A 21,066-nucleotide genomic window follows, 5' to 3' on the forward strand; every position below is an offset into this window, starting at 1 on the left:
CTGGTCTTAAATACATCTAAACTAAAAGCTTTTGTATTTGGTTCAAACATTAAAAAGACAACGCCTAAACTAAACCTCAACTGGAGTTGTGCATAAAGGGTGTGACCATTGAGCAAGTTGAGGAAGCTAAACTCTTATTGTAGGTAAAATACGCTGCCCCTATGCTCTGTAGTGTCCGAGTTTGGAATGGAAACTGTGGAACACAGAGAGACACTTAGACATCAAAAGTTTAAACAATATTTCTAATTTTGAGAATGTGGGAGTGGTCCGTGGACACTTAAGGGACAAGGGTTTCATTTGGTGATCTCATGAAGGACAGGAAACACACGTAACTCTATCTCTTAAAGTGTACATTTCCCAGATGTCAGGTTTACATCTAAATATTGTGAAACGTATGTGATTAAACATTAAACATGAAATGTAATGTGTTGTTAACCTTCTAAATGAGAAAATATGGGTTTTCATGTAAAGTTTTACCCAGTCAGTAACCACACTCACATGAGCATAGACATTACGTCGGCGTCATGGACCGCCCTTTTCTCAGAAGTGTTTAAAACCACTCCTGATGAAATTTACATTAGACCAAAAAATATGGAGCTGTCGCTACATTTTGAAATGCTTAAGAGCTACAACTCTATAGGCCAAAGAGAACATACAGCTGTAGTTTTGGCTACACGGCTGGAAATGGTTAAACTCTGAGACAATCGATCACTACAGAATAAGAGCAAATCCTAGACGTATAATTACTAGTCTGCACAAGAATAAGTCTAGTACAAGAAGTCTAGTACAAGAATACCGACAACCGCGGAAGCATCTATTCTATGCAACGATCATCTGTAGGCCTGACGTATCCATTACAACAGACACTATCCAGAGCCTCAGAGAAAGCTACAACCATGAAGGACATTGTGACTTCTGGGGAAGTTAACCAGAGACTCTCTGAGGAACTGACTCTCCAGCAGTTTTACTGGCAAATCCAACAGAGAATACAACAACGACATACGGGCGTAAATATATACATTGCAATTATTCTCAAATGAGCTGCTGTTCATGTGCAAAGGATTAGTATTTCAATTAATATAATTATCAACTGTGTGTAGTGAATCCATTTTGTCTTCCCCGCTCTTTCTCAGTCTCCACCCCAAGCTGTCATATCGGCTTTGTCCGCTAGGGACTTTTTCTTTGTATCATGTAGTAACCCAAATATCTACTGTTGTTTGATACCCTGGGGCGGCAGGGTAGCCTAGTGGTTAGAGCATTGGACTAGTGACCGAGCTGACAAGATACAAATCTGACATTCTGCCCCTGAACAGGCAGTTCCTAGGCTATCATTGAAAATAAGAATGTGTTCTTAACTGACTTGCCTAGTTAAATAAAAAATAATGTTTTTCTTTGATTATTTAGTTAGTTAGTAAATAAATAATTAAGCCAATTTGTATATTGCTGATTCATCATTTAGGCTAGGGTTCGTGCAGATATCCAAGTGTTTGCAACGTTTAGTAATGAGAACTGATGAGGTAATAATAATTCATTAATAAGTGGCTGTTTTGATAAGATATGAAAATATCTGATGAGTCGATTCGGGAAATAGAGACTCTATAAACATTTTTCCCGTGGTGCCCCAACTTCCTAGTTAAATAAAGTTTACATGATTAGTTTAATCATGTAATAATAATTACACATAGCGAATTGATTTTATAAAATAATAGACTATCATTAAATTCACATTTAATGATAGTCACGGACACAACAATGGTCAATTATCAAGGTCAAGACATATTCAATATCATGGTGAAGTTGTGAAGATGTTATAAAAATATGATAGCATTTTTGACACAAAAATCAACTGTACTAGTTGTTCAGGTTCTGGTCTTGTCCTATGTTGATTACTGTCCTGTAATATGGTATGGTCCAGCACAGAAAGACCTGCAGCTGGCTCAAAACAGAACAGCACACCTTGCCCTTAACTGCACCTACTGAACTAACATCAACAAGATGTATGCCAGTCTTTCCTGGTTGAGGGTTGATGAGAGAGTAGCGTTTTCTTGATGTCAATGACCAAAAGTGCCCTCTTAGGCCTCATGGGCGGAATGTTATTAATATTTTTTTTTTTTTTTCTTTTTTTTTTTACAGACGAAAATTGAGTGTTTCTATGTCAAACAGTTTGGTTATATTTCAGTCTTTGGTGCAAACTCAAAATGAAATACATTTTAACTCTATATCTGACATTGTACAGGTATTGTCTTTTTTTAAATGCCTTAACCATGTGTGTGAAGTGTATACTTTTGTTTCAAAGTAGATTTGTTTAAGACTACCAAGAATCACTCTGTGTGACCCTGATTTAGCCCACTGCAGAAAATATTTTTAACTGCTTCTCTTCCAGTTTTTATGAGAAATATTCCTGTGATGAGAATTCCAGATTGTCTGCATAATCAAATAACATTCAGCTCAGACACCAATACATACCCCACAAGACATGCACCAGGGGTCTCTTCCAAGTCCAAAACTAATTCATGGACCCGCACAGTATTATACAGAGCCATGATCACACAAAACTCCTATCCATAACCAATTACTGAAGCAAACAGCAAAATGACCTTTAAAAAACAGGTTAATTTTAAACAACATCTCCTGGAACGGCGGGGACTGTGAGGGGACACACAAACACAGACACACTAACACAGACACACAAACACAGACACACTAACACACACATCAGTTTTTTGTTGTATTATTTATATTGTTTTTTAGTTGTATTTGTTGTGTATCGCTGTATTTTAAGTTTGTGTGACTGTTCTTGTCTATCAGTGGATTAGTGTTTTGTTACTTCTCATGTTACATTTTTTATGGACCCCAGGAATAGTTGCTGATGCTTCTGCAAAAGCTAATGGGGATCAAATAAACAAATATATGTCTCTACCTCCCATACTTTCTCTGTCACTAGGATTTTCCTCTAATCTTGTGTCCCTGCTTTCGTTTAATTCTCCCTCTGTCTCCCTGTCTCCGTCACGTCTTAATTCTATGTGTCTCCATCTCCCACACTATCTCTTTGTCTCTCTCTGTCTCTCTGTCGCTCCCACATTCTATTCCCAGCCAGCCTTATTGTCCTGATAGATGTGGGATTTTGACATCTCTCTTTCTCTCTCGTGCCCTCTCTCTCGGTCACACACACACACACACACACACACACACACACACACACACACACACACACACACACACACACACACACACACACATGCACTGCTGCCCTCCTGTCACAACTTCAGCAAGAATGGTCTGGCATCTGACAGACGTTCATGTCAATCAGTTTTGACAACGATGATGAAGATTTAACCCTGCAGCAGCTAGACTCTATGGTCATGAATGAACCCCTTAACCTTAATCTAGCTACTGAAACCTTAAAGATGGTTAGACTTCTCTCAGACTAGTCCTTATCAGCCAAACATATACATCCAGGTGGCTTAACCCTATTTTTGTCATGGCATTTTTGTATGTTTAGAAAATAATACACATGTTTAAAAAATAATAATATAATAGATAATAATATCAATAGATATGATCTTGGAATATTTCTTTGCTTATCTCCCAAGTATGTTCCCATGATGCTGAGTTTTAATGGAGTATGTTATTGGATACAGACATGAATAAAGAGAAAGGCTCTGTATGGTTGCAATACAATCTGCCTCTTCTTCTTCTCCTCCATTCCCCACATTTGGACTTGATGGGTCTGTAACCATGGTGCTGCAGGGATCGTATTTAGGGGTGGTGGGAGTGTCAGTTAGGCCTCTTTAGCAGAGCCAGAGGGAAGAATAGAGAGGGACTTGGTTAGTATTAGGTCATCACTCCCCCTCCCCCTTTACACACCAGCCCCCATCACCCCTCAATCTAGACTCCCTACTATTAGTCTATCTCAAGCTATGACAGAGCTCATCTCACAGTGCTGCGATGCAGATTGACATCTCAATGAGAGGACAGCGCCAGTCTTTTACAAGGACCATTTCACGGCTGCAGGCTTTGTCCCCCCGCGCCCCTCTGGGCAGAACCTCCGTTTTTGGGGGGTTCAGAGGGGTGTGGGGTGACCACAACAGGCTGAAGGGGAGTGCTGGGTGAGGTTGGAGGGGACACCGTCATGACCCAGTGCCCCTCAATCAGAGTCTGTGTAACTGGCTGCAAAACTGGCTCGCTCCATATACCTTGCCTTTGCATATGAATTGGCCAGCCATTGTCCAGGCCAAAATGCACATTAAACCTGACTGGAAATAAGCAAAAGGAAAGGAGGCCAAAACCTTTTTTTCTCTCTCCTTAATAAACAAATTAATTAGACTATGGGTTTCTAGAAGAAGGACCTCTTAGTGCAAATCTCTTTATTTGTACCCGATGTAAAACGTATCCTCTAAATAAATAGGATGTTTATTGTTTTACCAGAGAGAGATAGCATAGTGCTATGTCTGTATCTGTGCCTTTGTCTGGCTCCAGATTGAGATTAGGGTTTTCTCATCTTGGTGTTGGTGGTAATAGACTCGTTGAAGGCTGACTGGTCTGTGGAGGACACCTTGGTCTCAGAGACGCCATACGCTTTTGTGCTGGTCACTGAGGAAACAGAGCAGTAAAAGAGTGTCTGCTAAAGAGACAGTTTATTTCAGAGTTTATGAAGCTAATCAGAGTTGGGGTCAATTCCAATTCCATAAATGGTACATTCCATAGCTAAAAGTAAGATGACTGTGTCTATGTGTGGCGTCTAAGGCCTAGATTCAATCAGATCAAGCATTAACCGGCGATGTTTTGGCTGTGTCAGAGGTGGAACTGCGTTGAAGCCGTCAAATCGGTGAGTATCTGCTCTTGCGATCACTATCACGAAGCCACACCCGCCCCACTTGAGTTTGAAGTTCAGAACGAGAAAATGCTATGTAGAAAAATTACGCTCAAATTTAAAAATCATTCAACAAAATCATTTGTATTTCCATCAGCCTAATGGAGGTGTAGATTCTCACATTCCAGTGTTTGAACTTGTAAACAAGGCTGCATGGGATATCTGTTCATGCGACTCCCTACAGCCAATGGCAATGTCTGCTTTAGGTATAATGCCAGGAGCCACTTGTTGATTTGGCAGCTCTAACTCAGTTCCACCTCCGACACCGCCAAAACAACCTCTGTGTGGATGTTGGCTAAAGCGGGTCTGATTGAATAGAGCCATGAGTATACATGTAAACATAAATGCCTTTGGGAGAACTGTATAGGCCGACAATATTGTATTCTAACATTTTTAACATAAAGGTTTGATTTTCAACATCTTATCAACTCTCTTTTTGTGCCTGATCCATGTAAAAGCACCCCTAGCTAAACTCTCTACTGTTAATTCAGAGGCATCCCTGTCCACTGTGAAAGAGTGGAGCAAATTCTTCTGGCATAGTCCCTCACTGTGCTTTGTGCTCTAGTCCTGACAGGCGGTTTGGACTGGACGGGCCCCATGTAGGCCAGCCCCGGCCTTCTCTCTGGTGTCCTGAGGAGCAGGGTCCTGGCGGGACACTGTCTCCAGCTCCAGGCCCAGCAATGCAGCCGTCAGCAGCCCAGTGGGGTTGTTTGTGACGGGTCCGAGTCGGTCCACAGCAAAGATCTGGCACAGTGTCCGGCCTGCTGGTTCGGGGGCCGAGCCAAGGGGCCAGCTGTAGGGGCCTCTCAGTCAGGGGCCCCCAGGGCCAGCGCTGGGCACTCACCATCACGCATGCAGCTGCGGTAGGCAACGCAGGCACAGCCCCCTCTCCCCTTTCGCCTACACAGGTTCCTTCAGCGATGTGGCAGGCTGTGGCCCTATGAGACACAGCTCATATACATAATCCAGCAGGCCCCCAGCTCTCTGAATAGGGGCTCCGCTCCTTTAGGGCCCAGAGCTCCTCAAAAGGAGCCTGCACCTCCCGGTATTGGGGGCCATGTGCGCAGTGAGAAAATGAAGACCTCTGCTCCCCTCTAAATCCCCAGGAATTTCTCATTAAGCGCAGGTCTCGGGCTCCTGAAGACCCAGGCCCCCCCTTGAGGAGACTCAACCCGGGCAGAGAGAATGGCTACTCCAGTCCACTTTGTGTCGGCTGCTGTTTCCCAATGCTTGTTATTCACATCTTCCCTATCTCCCGGCACAAGAGGCTTCTCCCAATCGCTCTTTTCAAAGCCACTCAAGATTTCCTCTTCTTTTCACTCTATTTTAATGTGTGAGTGTGTGTGTGTGTGTGTGGGTGTGTGGAAGGGCCCAAACCTTGGGTTGGAGAGAAAAGAGTAATTGAAGTGACATTTTTTTATGGTTTCCTAAGATATTTGGTGTGGAAGTAGCGAGGACGGATTCATCCGGACACTCATATCAAACAATAGGTTTTTTGGTGCCTTGTTCTCAAGTTAGAGATATGCTCAATGCATGTGTATGGAGAGAGTGAAGAGCTCTGTGAAAGGCAGAGAGGATGTTCAAGGCAGTCTTTAAAAACATATCTGGCTAGTGATTCAGCCGAGGGCGTCATTACTTCTAACTTTTTGCTGATGTAAAAACGTCATTTTTCAAAATCTCAAAGATGATGATTGATCTAGTTAATTTGACAATTATGAAAAAAGCAACAGTGTAATATCAAATCCCTTCTTGTTTTATTGTAATTCTTCATTACATAAGTAGGTTGATGTGTCCTGTCCATCCCAGTCTGTTACCATTGTTTAAAACTACAAGCTAAAACTAAAACTAAAACTAATATTGTTTTAGACAGATTTTGAAAATAAATCTGAAAAACTGCGTTTAGATTATATAGTACCAATGGAGTTGATGGAGTGCTCAGATCCCCCTCTGTTATCCCCATAAATAGTGCATGTCATTTTGCAAACACAGCTACTGTATAAGAGATTCCCTTACCTCCCCTTAAGGGTGTTAATGTACCTACAGGAGAAAGTTCAAAGCAATCTTGTTAACAGCAAGCGATTGAGCAGCATAACTCCTGAAGAATTTCAACAGGGGCTATCCGCATGTGGGCTACAAACACAGACAGTGTATTATTTGTTTTCCTAACTGGCTAACAACGTTGGACTATGTTAGAGAAGAGACTGCCACAACAAACTGCAGCTCCTCACATTACAGTTCATTTATCAGCTGTGCCTAATACTGTGCCCATTGGGATATGTAGGAATGAATGGGTCAGAGGCACGTTACTTGAGTCCTGTCAACAGATTTGATGGGAGAGGGTCCATATGTTCCTTTCACTCATCATGTTCTCTATGAATTCACCATGATGCAATCAAATCAGTCCCCAAATCCCAGTTTACATGAAACTATCTTTGTAAATCAAGGTCTCTCTCTCTATACTCTCTGTGTGGAGAGATGGGTAGAATAATAGGGCAATAAAGAGAGAGAGAGAGCGAGAGTATAGAGAGAGAGTAGAAAGAGAGAGGGAGAGAGAGAGAGAGCGATAGAGAAAGATAGAGAGCGTGATAGAAACAGAATGGGATAGAGAGATAGACGGGGAGAAAGAGGAGAGAGCTGTCACAGGCAAGGACAGCTGACAGCTGAGATCGGGGAGGTGAAAGGTCGGGGGTGGAAGCAGCGGGGGAGTGGAGAGGAATTTAAAACAACAGGAAGAGTCTTCCACATACTGAGTTCCGGGAGGGAGAGGAGGATAGCGTGGGCCTCCGGAAACTCTCCTTTGTGAGATAGGGACAAAACTTAATCAGCGAGCGACCTCACCCCCCCCCACACACACACACACACACACATACATACACACATACAGTGGGGAGAACAAGTATTTGATACACTGCAGATTTTGCAGGTTTTCCTACTTTCAAAGCATGTAGAGGTCTGTAATTTTTATCATACGTACACTTCAACTTTGAGAGACGGAATCTAAAACAAAAATCCAGAAAATTACATTGTATGATTTTTAAGTAATTCATTTGCATTTTATTGCATGACATAAGTATTTGATCACCTACCAACCAGTAAGAATTCCGGCTCTCACAGACCTGTTAGTTTTTCTTTAAGAAGCCCTCCTGTTCTCCACTCATTACCTGTATTAACTGCACCTGTTTGAACTTGTTACCGGTATAAAAGACACCTGTCCACACACTCAATCAAACATACTCCAACCTCTCCACAATGACCAAGACCAGAGAGCTGTGTAAGGACATCAGGGATAAAATTGTAGACCTGCACAAGGCTGGGATGGGCTACAGGACAATAGGCAAGCAGCTTGGTGAGAAGGCAACAACTGTTGGCGCAATTATTAGAAAATGGAAGAAGTTCAAGATGACGGTCAATCCCCCTCGATCTGGGGCTCCATGCAAGATCTCACCTCGTGGGGCATCAATGATCATGAGGAAGGTGAGGAATCAGCCCAGAACTACACGGCAGGACCTGGTCAATGACCTGAAGAGAGCTGGGACCACAGTCTCAAAGAAAACCATTAGTAATACACTACGCCGTCATGGATTAAAATCCTGCAGCGCACTCAAGGTCCCCCTGCTCAAGCCAGCGCATGTCCAGGCCCATCTGAAGTTTGCCAATGACCATCTGGATGATCCAGGTGAGGAATGGGAGAAGGTCATGTGGTCTGATGAGACAGAAATAGAGCTTTTTGGTCTAAACTCCACTCGCCGTGTTTGGTGGAAGAAGAGGGATGAGTACAACCCCAAGAACACCATCACAACCGTGAAGCATGGAGGTGGAAACATCATTCTTTGGGGATGCTTTTCTGCAAAGGGGACAGGGCGACTGCACCGTATTGAGGGGAGGATGGATGGGGCCATGTATCGCGAGATCTTGGCCAACAACCTCCTTCCCTCAGTAAGAGAATTGAAGATGGGTCGTGGCTGGGTCTTCCAGCATGACAACGACCCGAAACACACAGCCAGGGCAACTAAGGAGTGGCTCTGTAAGAAGCATCTCAAGGTCCTGGAGTGGCCTAGCCAGTCTCCAGGCCTGAACCAATAGAAAATCTTTGGAGGGAGCTGAAAGTCCGTATTGCCCAGCGACAGCCCCGAAACCTGAAGGATCTGGAGAAGGTCTGTATGGAGGAGTGGGCCAAAATCCCTGCTGCAGTGTGTGCAAACCTGGTCAAGAACTACAGGAAACCTTTAATCTCTGTAATTGCAAACAAAGGTTTCTGTATTAAGTTCTGCTTTTCTGATGTATCAAATACTTATGTCATGCAATAAAATGCAAATTAATTACTTAAAAATCACACAATGTGATTTACTTATCAGAACAAATACTTGTTCTCCCCACTGTATGAACATACAAAAACACAAATAAGCATACACACACATACATAATTATGCATACACGCCTACACACACCCAATTATCAGCCCAGTCGGTACAAAGGTTAATGCTATAGCTGCTATTCAGTGCCTATTGATGGAAAGTTTAAACTCTCAGATATTGTCCTGTTGGAAATGATGTTTCTGTCATTTGTGAATTGAGGAATTCAATGGGGCCTTATTCAAACAATTCCATATGTGAGATCTATAATTTCCTTTTCTAATCAATCTACATGTAAAATACATATGTATTCCATATTCTCTTCATTTGTTACAATGTTAAATTGCATTATTACACATAAGACATAACACAGGTGCTACACATATCTGGATTCAATATGGTGACCAAATGAAAGTAATATATTTAAAAAATATATGTATTTGCAATAATTAAACCAAGTAAGTAATTGAGAACACATTCTCTTGTTTTTAATAGCAAAAGTGTAGAACTTTAAAGTGAAGATCATCCATATTTGCCAATGAGATCAAGTCAATGTGTAGCTAGATAGGTTTGAAATAATTAATGTTCATTTAATTAATGTTTCATCATCATGTTGTGTCCCTCATATCACTGGACCAGTATAAGCGACATGCAACAGATGGAACATTGTCCTCCGCCTTTACCATGATTACTGCATTGTTGGGTTTTGAGTTTTTAAGAAAGGCATTTCACTGTACTTGTCCATGTGACATGAAAAAACACGAAAGATGTGCTGCCCCTTGGTGGTAGAATCATGTCACCACAGGTTTATTTCAAAGCAAAAAAATCTAAACTCAGCTCTCTCACTGTCAACTGCATTTATTTTCTGCAAACTTAACATGTGCAAATATTTGTATGTACATAATAAGATTCAACAACTGAGACATAAACTGAGCAAGTTCCACATGTGACTAACAGAAATGGAGTAATGTGTCCCTGAACAAAGGGACAAAAGTAACAGTCAGTATCTGGTGTGGCCACCAGCTGCATTAAGTACTGCAGTGCATCTCCTCATGGACTGCACCAGATCTGCCAGTTCTTGCTGTGAGATGTTACCCCACTCTTCAGTGAAGAGCACTTTTTGCCAGTCCTATCTGGTCCACCGACGGTGGGTTTGTGCCCATAGGCAACGTTTTTGCCGGTGATGTCTGGTGAGGACATGCCTTAAAACAGGCCTACAAACCCTCAGTCCAGCCTCTCTCAGCCTATTGTGGACAGTCTGAGCACTGATGGAGGGATTGTGTGGGATTGTCCTTGTGTAACTCAGGCAGTTGTTGTTGCCATCCTGTACCTGTCCCGCAGGTGTGATGTTCGGATGTACCGATCCTGTGCAGGTGTTGTTACACATGGTCTGCCACTGCGAGGACGATCAGCTGTCCGTCCTGTCACCCTGTCTTAGGCGTCTCATAGTACGGGCATTGCAATTTATTGCCCTGGACACATCTGCAATCCTCATGACTCCTTGCAGCATGCCTAAGGCACGTTCATGCAGATGAGCAGGGACCCTGGGCATCTTTGTTTTGGTGTTTTTCAGAGTCAGTAGAAAGGCCTATTCAGTGTCCTAATTTTTCATAACTGTGACCTTAATTGCCTACTAAGCTGTTCCACAGGTGCATGTTCATTAATTGTTCATGGTTCATTCATGGTTCATTGAACAAGCATGGGAAACAGTGTTTTTCCAATGAAGATCTGTGAAGTTATTTGGATTTTTATGAGTTATCTTTGAAAGACAGGGTCCTGAAAAAGGGATGTTTCTTTTTTTTGCTGAGTTTAGTTGACCTATGTATTGTATTGCTTTTTATTTAAATGTTTTCAGTGAAGGCCCAATATTCAACATACTTCTGCTGTAGGTCAATGTTAATGGTTAATCAGGAAATTATATTTTAAATGTCTAAACATTTACCATTACTGTACCTCTAATTGTCTTTACATGCATTATGCTAATGTAATAATATCATATTGATTGCTGGACCATGCTGGACCTGAGCCCTAGGACCGTGCCCCAGGACAACCTGACATGATGACTCCTTGCTGTCCCCAGTCCACCTGACTGTGCTGCTGCTCCAGTTTCAACTGTTCTGCCTTATTATTATTCAACCATGCTGGTCATTTATGAACATTTGAACATCTTGGCCATGTTCTGTTATAATCTCTACCCGGCACAGCCAGAAGAGGACTGGCCACCCCACATAGCCTGGTTCCTCTCTAGGTTTCTTCCTAGGTTTTGGCCTTTCTAGGGAGTTTTTCCTAGCCACCGTGCTTTTACACCTGCATTGCTTGCTGTTTGGGGTTTTAGGCTGGGTTTCTGTACAGCACTTTGAGATATCAGCTGATGTACGAAGGGCTATATAAATACATTTGATTTGATTTGATTTGATTCGATTGCTTTTGTTTTTACTGAACAAAGCCATATCTATTCATCCCTTGTAGAACCTATTACAGCATACTGAAACACTAAAAGTCGCTTTGGGTGGCAGAGGTCAAGCTTATATGTGACCACTAGGTGGAGTAAGGAGTGAGTTGTGCAGTGGCGCCTGTTGGCAGCAGGCCCGGTAGAGTCGTCTGTACAGCCAGAGAAGAAGAGGCGAAGCGAGATGTTTCACTGCCCAAATTCTCCACCGAAAATAAGCCAACGAAGTGAGGAATTTTTGTATGGAGGTCAATGAGAGAGTCTTTCTATGCCTGCTACGTTAGGTTAACGAGAGTGTCGAATTTTGTCAACAAAAAATGTAATTGCTAATTTGCTAAGAGTCTTATTGGATCAAATAGGAGTTTCGTAATGGTTAGGTTGTTACAAATGGCCGATATAAGTGGATGCACGTGGCATTTCGGCAACTTTGAAAAAAATAACTTTACATCAGAGGTATGATTGTTTTCATAGAGATAGATAGAGGACTCATCATGCATATGACCGATTTTAGCATGGATATTGCCAAAAGCATGGTTACATGCACACAAAAATATGATTATGGTCGATAGTCAGATTACTATAATAGTTTAAAATGTTTACATGCTTTGCAATAAGAACAATTTCCCTAATAATCGTGTTTACATGGACACCAGAGGAAGCTGGTGGAAAGGGCTATAGGAGGACAGGCTCATTGTAATGGTTGGAATGGAATCGATAGAACGGTATCAAACACATCAAACATATGGAAATCAAGTTTGACTCCGTTACAATGAGCCTGTCCACATATAGCTCTGCCAACCAACCTCTTCTGATGGACACCTCTGAAATCAGGCTACGTGAGACTGTTTGTTAATGCAGAAAATTGGCAATCAAAAATAAGCGTTCTACCACAGTGACTATGTTATTTTTGTGAAACCTATTTGATTCTGAGTTTTAATGTACTTTATTATTAAACAAAATATTTAACTAGTCAAGTCAGTCAAGAACAAATTCTTATTTTCAATGACAGCCTACCCCAGACGATGCTGGGCCAGTTGTGCGCCGACCTATGGGACTCCAAAATCACGGCCGGATGTAATACAGCCTGGATTCGAACCAGGGACTGTAGTGACACCTCTTGCACTGAGATGCAGTGCCTTAGACCGCTGCACAACTTGGGAGCTTGGACATATAAAGTTTGTATGTGAAAACTATTTGTAAGGTGCATACTTACTCACGCATAAGAGCGAGGCTTGCGCTACTGGTGCTGGCACATGTGTAGATTAAATACACAGCTGGGATGAGATTAAACTGTTTATATTTCCTAATCATTCAAAGGTTTGCTCAGAAAACCCGATGTTTTTATCGATGTATGCTTACTTCAATTTTGACCTTACACCGATTAAGATAAGCAGAGTAGGGTGTTTACATTATTATTTCTATACTCGTCCTACTGCCATAATTAGTTTAATATTGAATAATAAGTGTGCATGTAAATATACTAATTTGAGGGCTTCCACCATTTTAAAGTAGTCAACTGACTGGGGATTCCTATGAGTTGGGCCATTGAATAATAATAAGAAAATTGACTACTTTAAAATGGAGATAGCGTCAATGGCGCTGCCCATTCAGTCACATACACTATAATGGCACAGATAGAAAGATGAGTCCTCTATCTATCTCTATGGCCTTTTCACACGTATCTGCCCTCTCATTGGCTAGAATGTTCCCACCTGATCTCGCCTCCTCCCACCTGCATTCCATCTTTGAGAACATGTATTTTCATTGTCAGAGCGGTGACTTGACTATCTTGACAATATAATAGACCATCTTTACTACAGCTACAAAGTCAAAGTTATGGCAAAATCCCGCCCATTTCTATAATTTATCTTTCTTAAAATCTGATTTTAAACCTAACCATTACCTTTACCCAAACCGTAACCACACTGCTAACGTTATGCATAATCCTAGCCTTAAATGAAGACCAAAAACCACATTTTTGTTTTCATGAATTTTTCATGATATAACCCATTTTTATTTTGAGGCTGTGTTAACTAGTGACAACCGAATGAACGTCTGGGACATTTGGCCGCCACACTTGAATTAAATTATTTTTTTTGTGACCTGAATTATATGCCATACAAATGACATACAAGTACAGTATACCAGTTCTTCTAGAGTCTGTTTCTTTTTTGGGGTGCACAGAGAGAGGTTGTATTTGTCAATGTAGTTCAAATCGTATTATAACAGTGTCATTTAGTGTAAACACGTTCTAGAGAGAAAATATAGTGCTTTCTATGTAACCAACCTAAAGTGCAAACACGTTTTTTAAATTATCTTATCTAAAGATTAATTCCCTTGGATGTTTAAATATTTAAGACTTGGAGTTGTAGGGCTTTCTTAGGCCCTCTTGATTCTAACATCTTTAATAAGTGGGTGTAGCCATGTTCAGCTGCATATCCTCTGAGCCAATTGGCTCCTGTCTCATACATAATGCTGCATGTGGGGGTGGGGGGGAGGGGGGAATAGCGGGCAGCCTAGTTCCTGTTCCCAGGCCGCGGGAAACAGCCGCCCTCCCTCCACCCTTTTTCCCTCCTCTCTCTCTGGCTTCCAACAACAGAGCCTGGCGCGAGCCTGTGAGTATACCAACCAGGGCTTTAACTCACTGCTGCATCCACCGCACAAACAGACAACGAAGATAAGGCAATGCATGCATCGTGATAATTTTGATTTGATTTCAAAACACAAAAACATGTTACGGTAGATTGGTGGTTCTGCCCTCTTCCTTCCCCACCTGAATAAGTGTCTGCTTGAGGAACACTGTATGGTATTATGCTCCAATGGCTTTGCTGAAGCACTCATTCTTATTCAGGAGAAAGAAAGGTTGTTTTGTTCAAAGACACTAGTAGCAATGTGATAGATGAGATGACAGAAATAGATAAGGTCACTCCTCTGAGACATCTCATTTATTAGTAATAAGGACAGTTTCTGTTTTTTGCCAGATGAGTCATAACTCATAAGCATGTTGGTTTGATTTGAAGGTGATGGTGGGTAGGGAGGGGTGTGGCATCTTCATTGAGGTGACAGTGTTACAGTGGATTTGAAGGGTTGACTGTCACCATCCTCAGAGCACAAAACCCAAATTAACCAGTAAATACTATAAACCATTATAATTTGCTGTTACACAATTAAAGTCACACAATCATGAAGTTGCATTATGTATAATCAATGCATCATGACTTAGTTATTTAGTTTCCAGGGATAGTGACTTAGTTTACAGAGTTTTTTGTATTCACCACCAATAGCTGTAGGGTTAGAGGTCATGTAGGGTTAGATCTGATTGACCCACTGACCTCAAATTATCAATGGGTCAATTACAGTTTTCTATACTTTTAGTAGTGTATTGAACAGATAATGAAACTTTACATAACGTTCAATCATAAGGGCTACATAACACTGTTGTAAAAATACATGATATATATCATTTAATGTCATGACAACGTTAATTAGCTAAGCCAGTTGGGTCATTTTAAACCTAGCCAATTAGCTGATCATGGTATATGCCATCATAAATCATAAGCTGACTACTGTTTATAACAAATGGCAGTGTTATAACAGTGTTATAGGCCTAACAGTGTAATGTAGCCCTTTTAACAGAGACTTCATTTAAGTAAAGTGTTACCAAATAAAGTATGAGTATGAAGACTGAAAAATGACTGAAATACATTATAGTCATGTCATGGACAGAGCCATTAACATAAGTGACAATATTGAGCTTTCAGTAAGTAGACTAATGGACAGTCACAGACTTTATAATGGGCTTGTCAATCACTCTGCCACAAGAAGACATGATGGAGACTTGTGTACAGGTAAGACACTCCTAAGGGTCCACATTGTAGGGGTGAATAGTGAAAACACCGCTTGGGTAAAGATGGAGGAGCACAGGTCTATAAACCAGGCATGACAGGTAAGCATGTTGTGTAAAAGGAGATAAGAATAGAGTGGTACATATAGCTAAGTATTGTGCAACTGAAGTGCTGATGTCTCTAACCACCATTGTTTTTCTGTTCGGACTGACTGCCGACATTACGAACTGCACAGACACAGCACAGCATAGAGGAACACACTTCACATACTGTATAGCAAGATGATGATTCAACAGTTTACTTCAACTCGATTTCTTGACGGATATGTAAATAGAGATGCTTTAAATCATGTTAGGGTATTTTTCTCTTTACAAATCTGTCTAAAAACGAAAGAAAGATTGGTTTATTAGGGCTTGGAGACGCATGAATGTGTTTGATCTGTCGGGGCGCTGTTTTGACTGTGTGTTTGCGGTGCACTGCAGGCCCTCTCCCACCAGGCTCATGCGAGCGAGGCTGAGCAGGCAGCGCAGTTCTTCCGTAGGCTTCAGTTTTTCCACTCGACGAAAAATATCGCATATTCATCTTATAGAGAGTGTGAAGACATATGTCGCCTTTTCGAAATACAGAACTGTTATTTGATTAACAGCTTTGCATATTTGATGGTTGTGTATTTATCTAGGACGACCGCCCAATAGATGTGTACTTTCAGAGGGTTATTATTGGACAGCACACTGCGTATCCACGGTCTCTACCATTGTATCATTTCCTTTGCAACAAGCAAATGAGCCAATACGTGATTAAAACCATATTTTGATGTTCAGGGCACGATGGATTCACTATGGAAATGAGCATTATGGCACACTGTCCCCCTACACACACCAGTTACATTTGCCCCGTCGTGAGTCTTCCGTAACCTGTCATATTATAGCATATACACTAAATAGCTTTGACTAAATATTATTGTGGAATGTAGTTTCTTCGAAGGTGTGTAATTAATGCAGCTTTGCATTGAGGCTTTGGAATGTTTTGGATGGATTGGAAACGTGTGCGTAATTGCGGTTACATTTTGTGCGCTTTGATGTGAACTTTATGTCGAGCATATTTTAACACTTTGTGGCCTGTTTTTTTGTGAACAGACTCCATTTTGAAGGACCCGGTGAGCAGAGGAAATAAGGCTTTGCAACTCGTCTAAAGGAAAGGAAGCCATCTGTTTTCCGGGTTTAGCCATATTACAATGCATCTACAAGAAGACATAATCCTTTAATTTATAAAGCGCATGAGGTTTCCATTTGGGGTATGATATTATGCCATTGTTGGCATTGTTGGCACAAGTTGATGAATGTGAATGACAGTAATTAGAAATTAATGTGATCATTTATCGAGGATTGGACCAGTAGAGAGGAATATGTGCGTCTTTCTTCCATCCCACATATCTTTAGGATTTTTGGTGGCACTCAAAGCCTCAGAAATACTTCATGCTGGGGGTTGGGAGGTAGTGACGATTGGTCCGCTCTCACAGACAGACACGGGCAGTCAGGGGCTGCAAGGGGCAGGTCGACAGCTAGGAAATAGTAATCATTTATTAGAATATGCATTGAATATGAGGTAACATGGAATTAGAAACTTATAGCACACTATGATATGTCGCTGTAAAGGGGTGGTTCTCTCAGTAAGTGAAATGCATGCATATATTTCTCTTTTGAAGGGGCCGCCGGTGGAGTAACAGCTATCGCAAGTAGAGACAGTGTATGTCCACAGGATCCTGGCCTAGTATTGCTGCTACTGGGATTCTCCTTATCCGTTTTCACAAAATTGGAAAACAGCACATTCAATTATATAAATTAAAGGGTTGACAGTTGTTTTTGCGGTGACGGACATTTCAATGGTAAGATTATTGCGGTATATCATTGACATCCGCTTTTGTTGTTTACACATTCCGTGATTGTGTATGTACAGTAGACATCGGTCGATGTTAAGTCTGTACGAATGTGTGGCTGTGTGAACTTGTGTGTCCATACTGTATTGTAGCGTGCCAGCTATGCACTATCTCTGGTGCCTCGTGAGCCATGGCACACAGAGTTGATGCACAGGCGGCAGGCGCTGTCAAGAGCTGTCCATTTTATTCATGGGCATTCGCGATTTCTACATCAGCCTTTTGAAATCAATTTAACCCTTCGTTGACGCTGGGGAGGACAGCGTGTCATTACAGTTATGCTGGTCTAATTTTAATATGACCGTTGGCCTTCCAAACGTGCAGTAGGTTGCCACGATTCCACGTTCTTGGCGGGATCGAGGGGTGGAATGATGACAATATTGTGGCTGCCTGATACCTATTTTCATTCTTCATCTCTTTTTTTTGAGGTGGGGCAAGATAACTATGTCACACTTTAATAGATAATGAAGCTCAGTAATAATAACTTTCTATCATATTTTTTTTGCCATGCTCTTTGATAGCTTACAATAAATAGACTATAATTATAGACAACAAAATGTATGTGATCAATAATTGAAAATCCATCCAATTAAAGTTGCTATCACTTTTTTAAACCTATTTCTGTTTTACTTTTATGTTTAGGGTGGAGACATGGCACCATGAGTCAGCCCTATGAACTGCCCATCAAAGATGCTCAGGCCTGCTGCTCTGACCCAACATTGACCTCTGCCCCCAATGACCCTGTCTCCTCCTGCTCAAAGCACCATAACCGCAATTCAAGACTAGACCCTCCACGTGCCATGCAGCTGTCCACCGCCCCTGCCCTGAAATCTACATCCACCTATGGGTTCATCAAGGACCTATCTTCCTCCTACAGCCCTCTGAGAAGGCTACAGCACCTGACCACCATGGTCAGCCACCCGGACCTGGTCCTACCTGGAGTCGGGGAGAGGGCCTCCCAGGGCTCCAGGGAAGACTTGCATACCCGGAATGCGGTTGGGAAAACTGACATCGGCAATTCCTTGGTCCTCACAGCTACCCAGCCAGGCAGCAGAGACACAGACAATAGTAAGACTAATCATAGTGTGGAGAAGAAGAGTGACTGTTGCTTCTCTGACCCACCCAGTCCAGCTTTCTCACTGGATAGCAACAGCCCCTTTGCAAATGGCTACCTGCACTTTGAGTCCACTTTGTTTGATGATGAGAATGATGATGATAATGCAGAGGATGATGAGGATATAGCGTTGCCTCTGACAGACAGAGAGAGAAAAGTTGGAAAGTCACCTGAACCTCTTCCTGGACTTTTAAACTTGAAGGTTAAAAATGTACCAGAGCCAGGGCTGTCTGTGGGTAAAGACTTGCAGTCCCCTGGTGTCCCCCCATTTACAGCACATGATGGGTCAGACGAGGACTGGGGGAGTGACTGTAAGCCTCTCTCTCTTGGGAATAGCCCCTCTGGGCCTGCAATGGCAAGTCCTACTACTGAGCTTTTACATAACATGGCTATTCACAGCAACATCATACAGTACCAAACAGCCCCCATATTTAAATCCTGTAACATGTCACAGTTCTGGCCTGGGTACTTCCTTGTCAGTCCAGATCACCTGTTTTACTGTGCAACATAAATTGTCAAGCTTATGGGTTTTGATTATATGTGAAATGTTAATGAAGATAGTGAGAGGCCTAAATTCTGGTTAATTAGCCAGAAAGGTCAAGCAAGATCACTTCCTCTATAATCGATAAGCTCCTCATACTGTAGCTGGAGAGGATCCATGTCATTCAGTTGCTGTTTGGCTCAGTATACGCCAGCATCTCATGGTAAATTATAGTCAATAGTTCTACCTTTTGCAATCAATAAAAGATGTGCACAGAGAAATGTCATTAGTCAGTCCATATCCAGAGCTTTGTTCATGTTTGCATGATCAGTTGATACAAGGTTAGTGGGATTCCTCGCAAAACTAGAACAAAAAATGAGCATGATTTTGGGGATTTCACAAAATGTTATCCATAGAAGGGTTCTATAGAGGAAGGATTCTTGACATATATTTGACATTTGTATCTAAAAGCATAGGCCCAGGCCTCATTTTCAGACCCCTTAATGTTTAATCTGTAGGTGCTACAAAGCAAAAGATTGTGTCATATGAAGCTTTACGGCTTGCTCTGTAATATGAGTAAGTATTTTGATTTCAAGAAAAAATATATTACATTAATTTCTGAATATTGAAACATGAATATTGAAAATGAACCATATTTGATTTGGCACATTTAAAAATATATATATTGTTGAACATAATATATTCTATGGGCATATCAAAGTTCTAGAGAGGAATCTCTGCTAGTTTTAAAGTTATGGCCCATTTTATAGAGAGAAATTGGCATAGTAGGCAATGTAACCACAGCCCTCCTTGTATCGTTGCACATCCTGCAATTCATGAGCAGAGGGCGAATATTTTAAATCCATTTTCACATTCACTGTGTTGGTAATGCTTACACAATGGATCATAACTAAAAGTAGCAGAAATCCCACTCTGGAACCTTCAATGCCTATAGAGTTTATTATGTTCAACAATATATTTTTTATATTTGTTTGCCAAATCAAAAGTTTTATATTTTCAAAATGCATAAATTAATGTAAGAACATTGTTATTGAAATCAAAATACTACTCATATTACAGAGAATGGGGTAAAGCTTCATATGACACCATACACCTGGGTAAGGCCAAAATGTCATAAATATTCCAACATATATTAATTATGTCTCAATTATGTTTTAAAGATACAAATATAACATATACTGTATGTCAACAATCCTTCCTCCAAAGAACTCTCCTATGGATTTAATTGAGTGAAAATCCCCCAAATCATGGTCGGTTTTATTCTGTATCATTTCGTGAAGAATCACTCGTTAGTAAGGTTGACTGACATCTAGGCCAGAGAGTGTGTACAGAGCTGATATATGCATTTAGAGTGTTTAAAGAAAGTTTCTTAAACATTTTAAAAGATAGTTGATTATGTAATATTGGTTTGCACTATGTTGTATCTGGTAAAAATTAGAATAGAGTTGCAAGGATTTAACTTTGCCTATTGACGCCGGTTCTCTCATGCGCCAGCAATTTGAGACTGGGGACGAGGTTAAACTTTACCTAACCTAATTTACCTCAATACCAACCAGATTGGTTGTAGATGTTAAATGACTGTGGTCCTGGCCACTCGGCAACGTATAGTCTTGGAAAATATTGGAATGCTTGTATGTGTTTGAAGATAAAGATTTTGACCAAATTTTTACAGGCATATTTGCATATGTGAAAGAGCGTGTACATTCTGATATAGTAATGTAATACATAACATGAATTGTAAACCTTTTGAAACATGACTTGAAGTAATTTAAATATTGTCTTATTTGGTGTCTGTCAACAGATGGGCAGCCCAAAGAAGAAGTCCTTACCACCTGTAAAGTTTTTAAAAGGTGAAGTTATATGGGCAAAGTTCAACCGAAGACCCTGGTGGCCTTGTGAGGTGACTGTTGACCCACTACAGGGAACCTATCACAAAATGAAAGGTAGGACCTGGTCCTGGATATTATAAGCCGTTGTTTGGTTTGAGTTGATCTTGTT

General features: G+C 41.3%; 1 protein-coding gene across 1 annotated transcript in view; it reads left to right on the plus strand.

The window, feature by feature from the left end:
- The first annotated feature begins 14,216 nt into the window (after window positions 1–14,216).
- Window positions 14,217–21,066, plus strand: part of LOC115135948 (histone-lysine N-methyltransferase, H3 lysine-36 specific-like) — a 35,707-nt gene continuing 28,857 nt past the window's right edge. The window contains exons 1-3 of the mRNA XM_029671201.2: window positions 14,217–14,289; window positions 18,095–18,921; window positions 20,870–21,011. Of these exons, the coding sequence (XP_029527061.1) occupies window positions 18,112–18,921; window positions 20,870–21,011 (952 nt within the window). The 5' untranslated portion in view covers window positions 14,217–14,289; window positions 18,095–18,111. The remainder of the gene's footprint in view (window positions 14,290–18,094; window positions 18,922–20,869; window positions 21,012–21,066) is intronic.

This window comes from Oncorhynchus nerka, linkage group LG10 (assembly GCF_034236695.1).
Source record: "Oncorhynchus nerka isolate Pitt River linkage group LG10, Oner_Uvic_2.0, whole genome shotgun sequence".
Lineage (NCBI taxonomy): Eukaryota > Metazoa > Chordata > Actinopteri > Salmoniformes > Salmonidae > Oncorhynchus > Oncorhynchus nerka.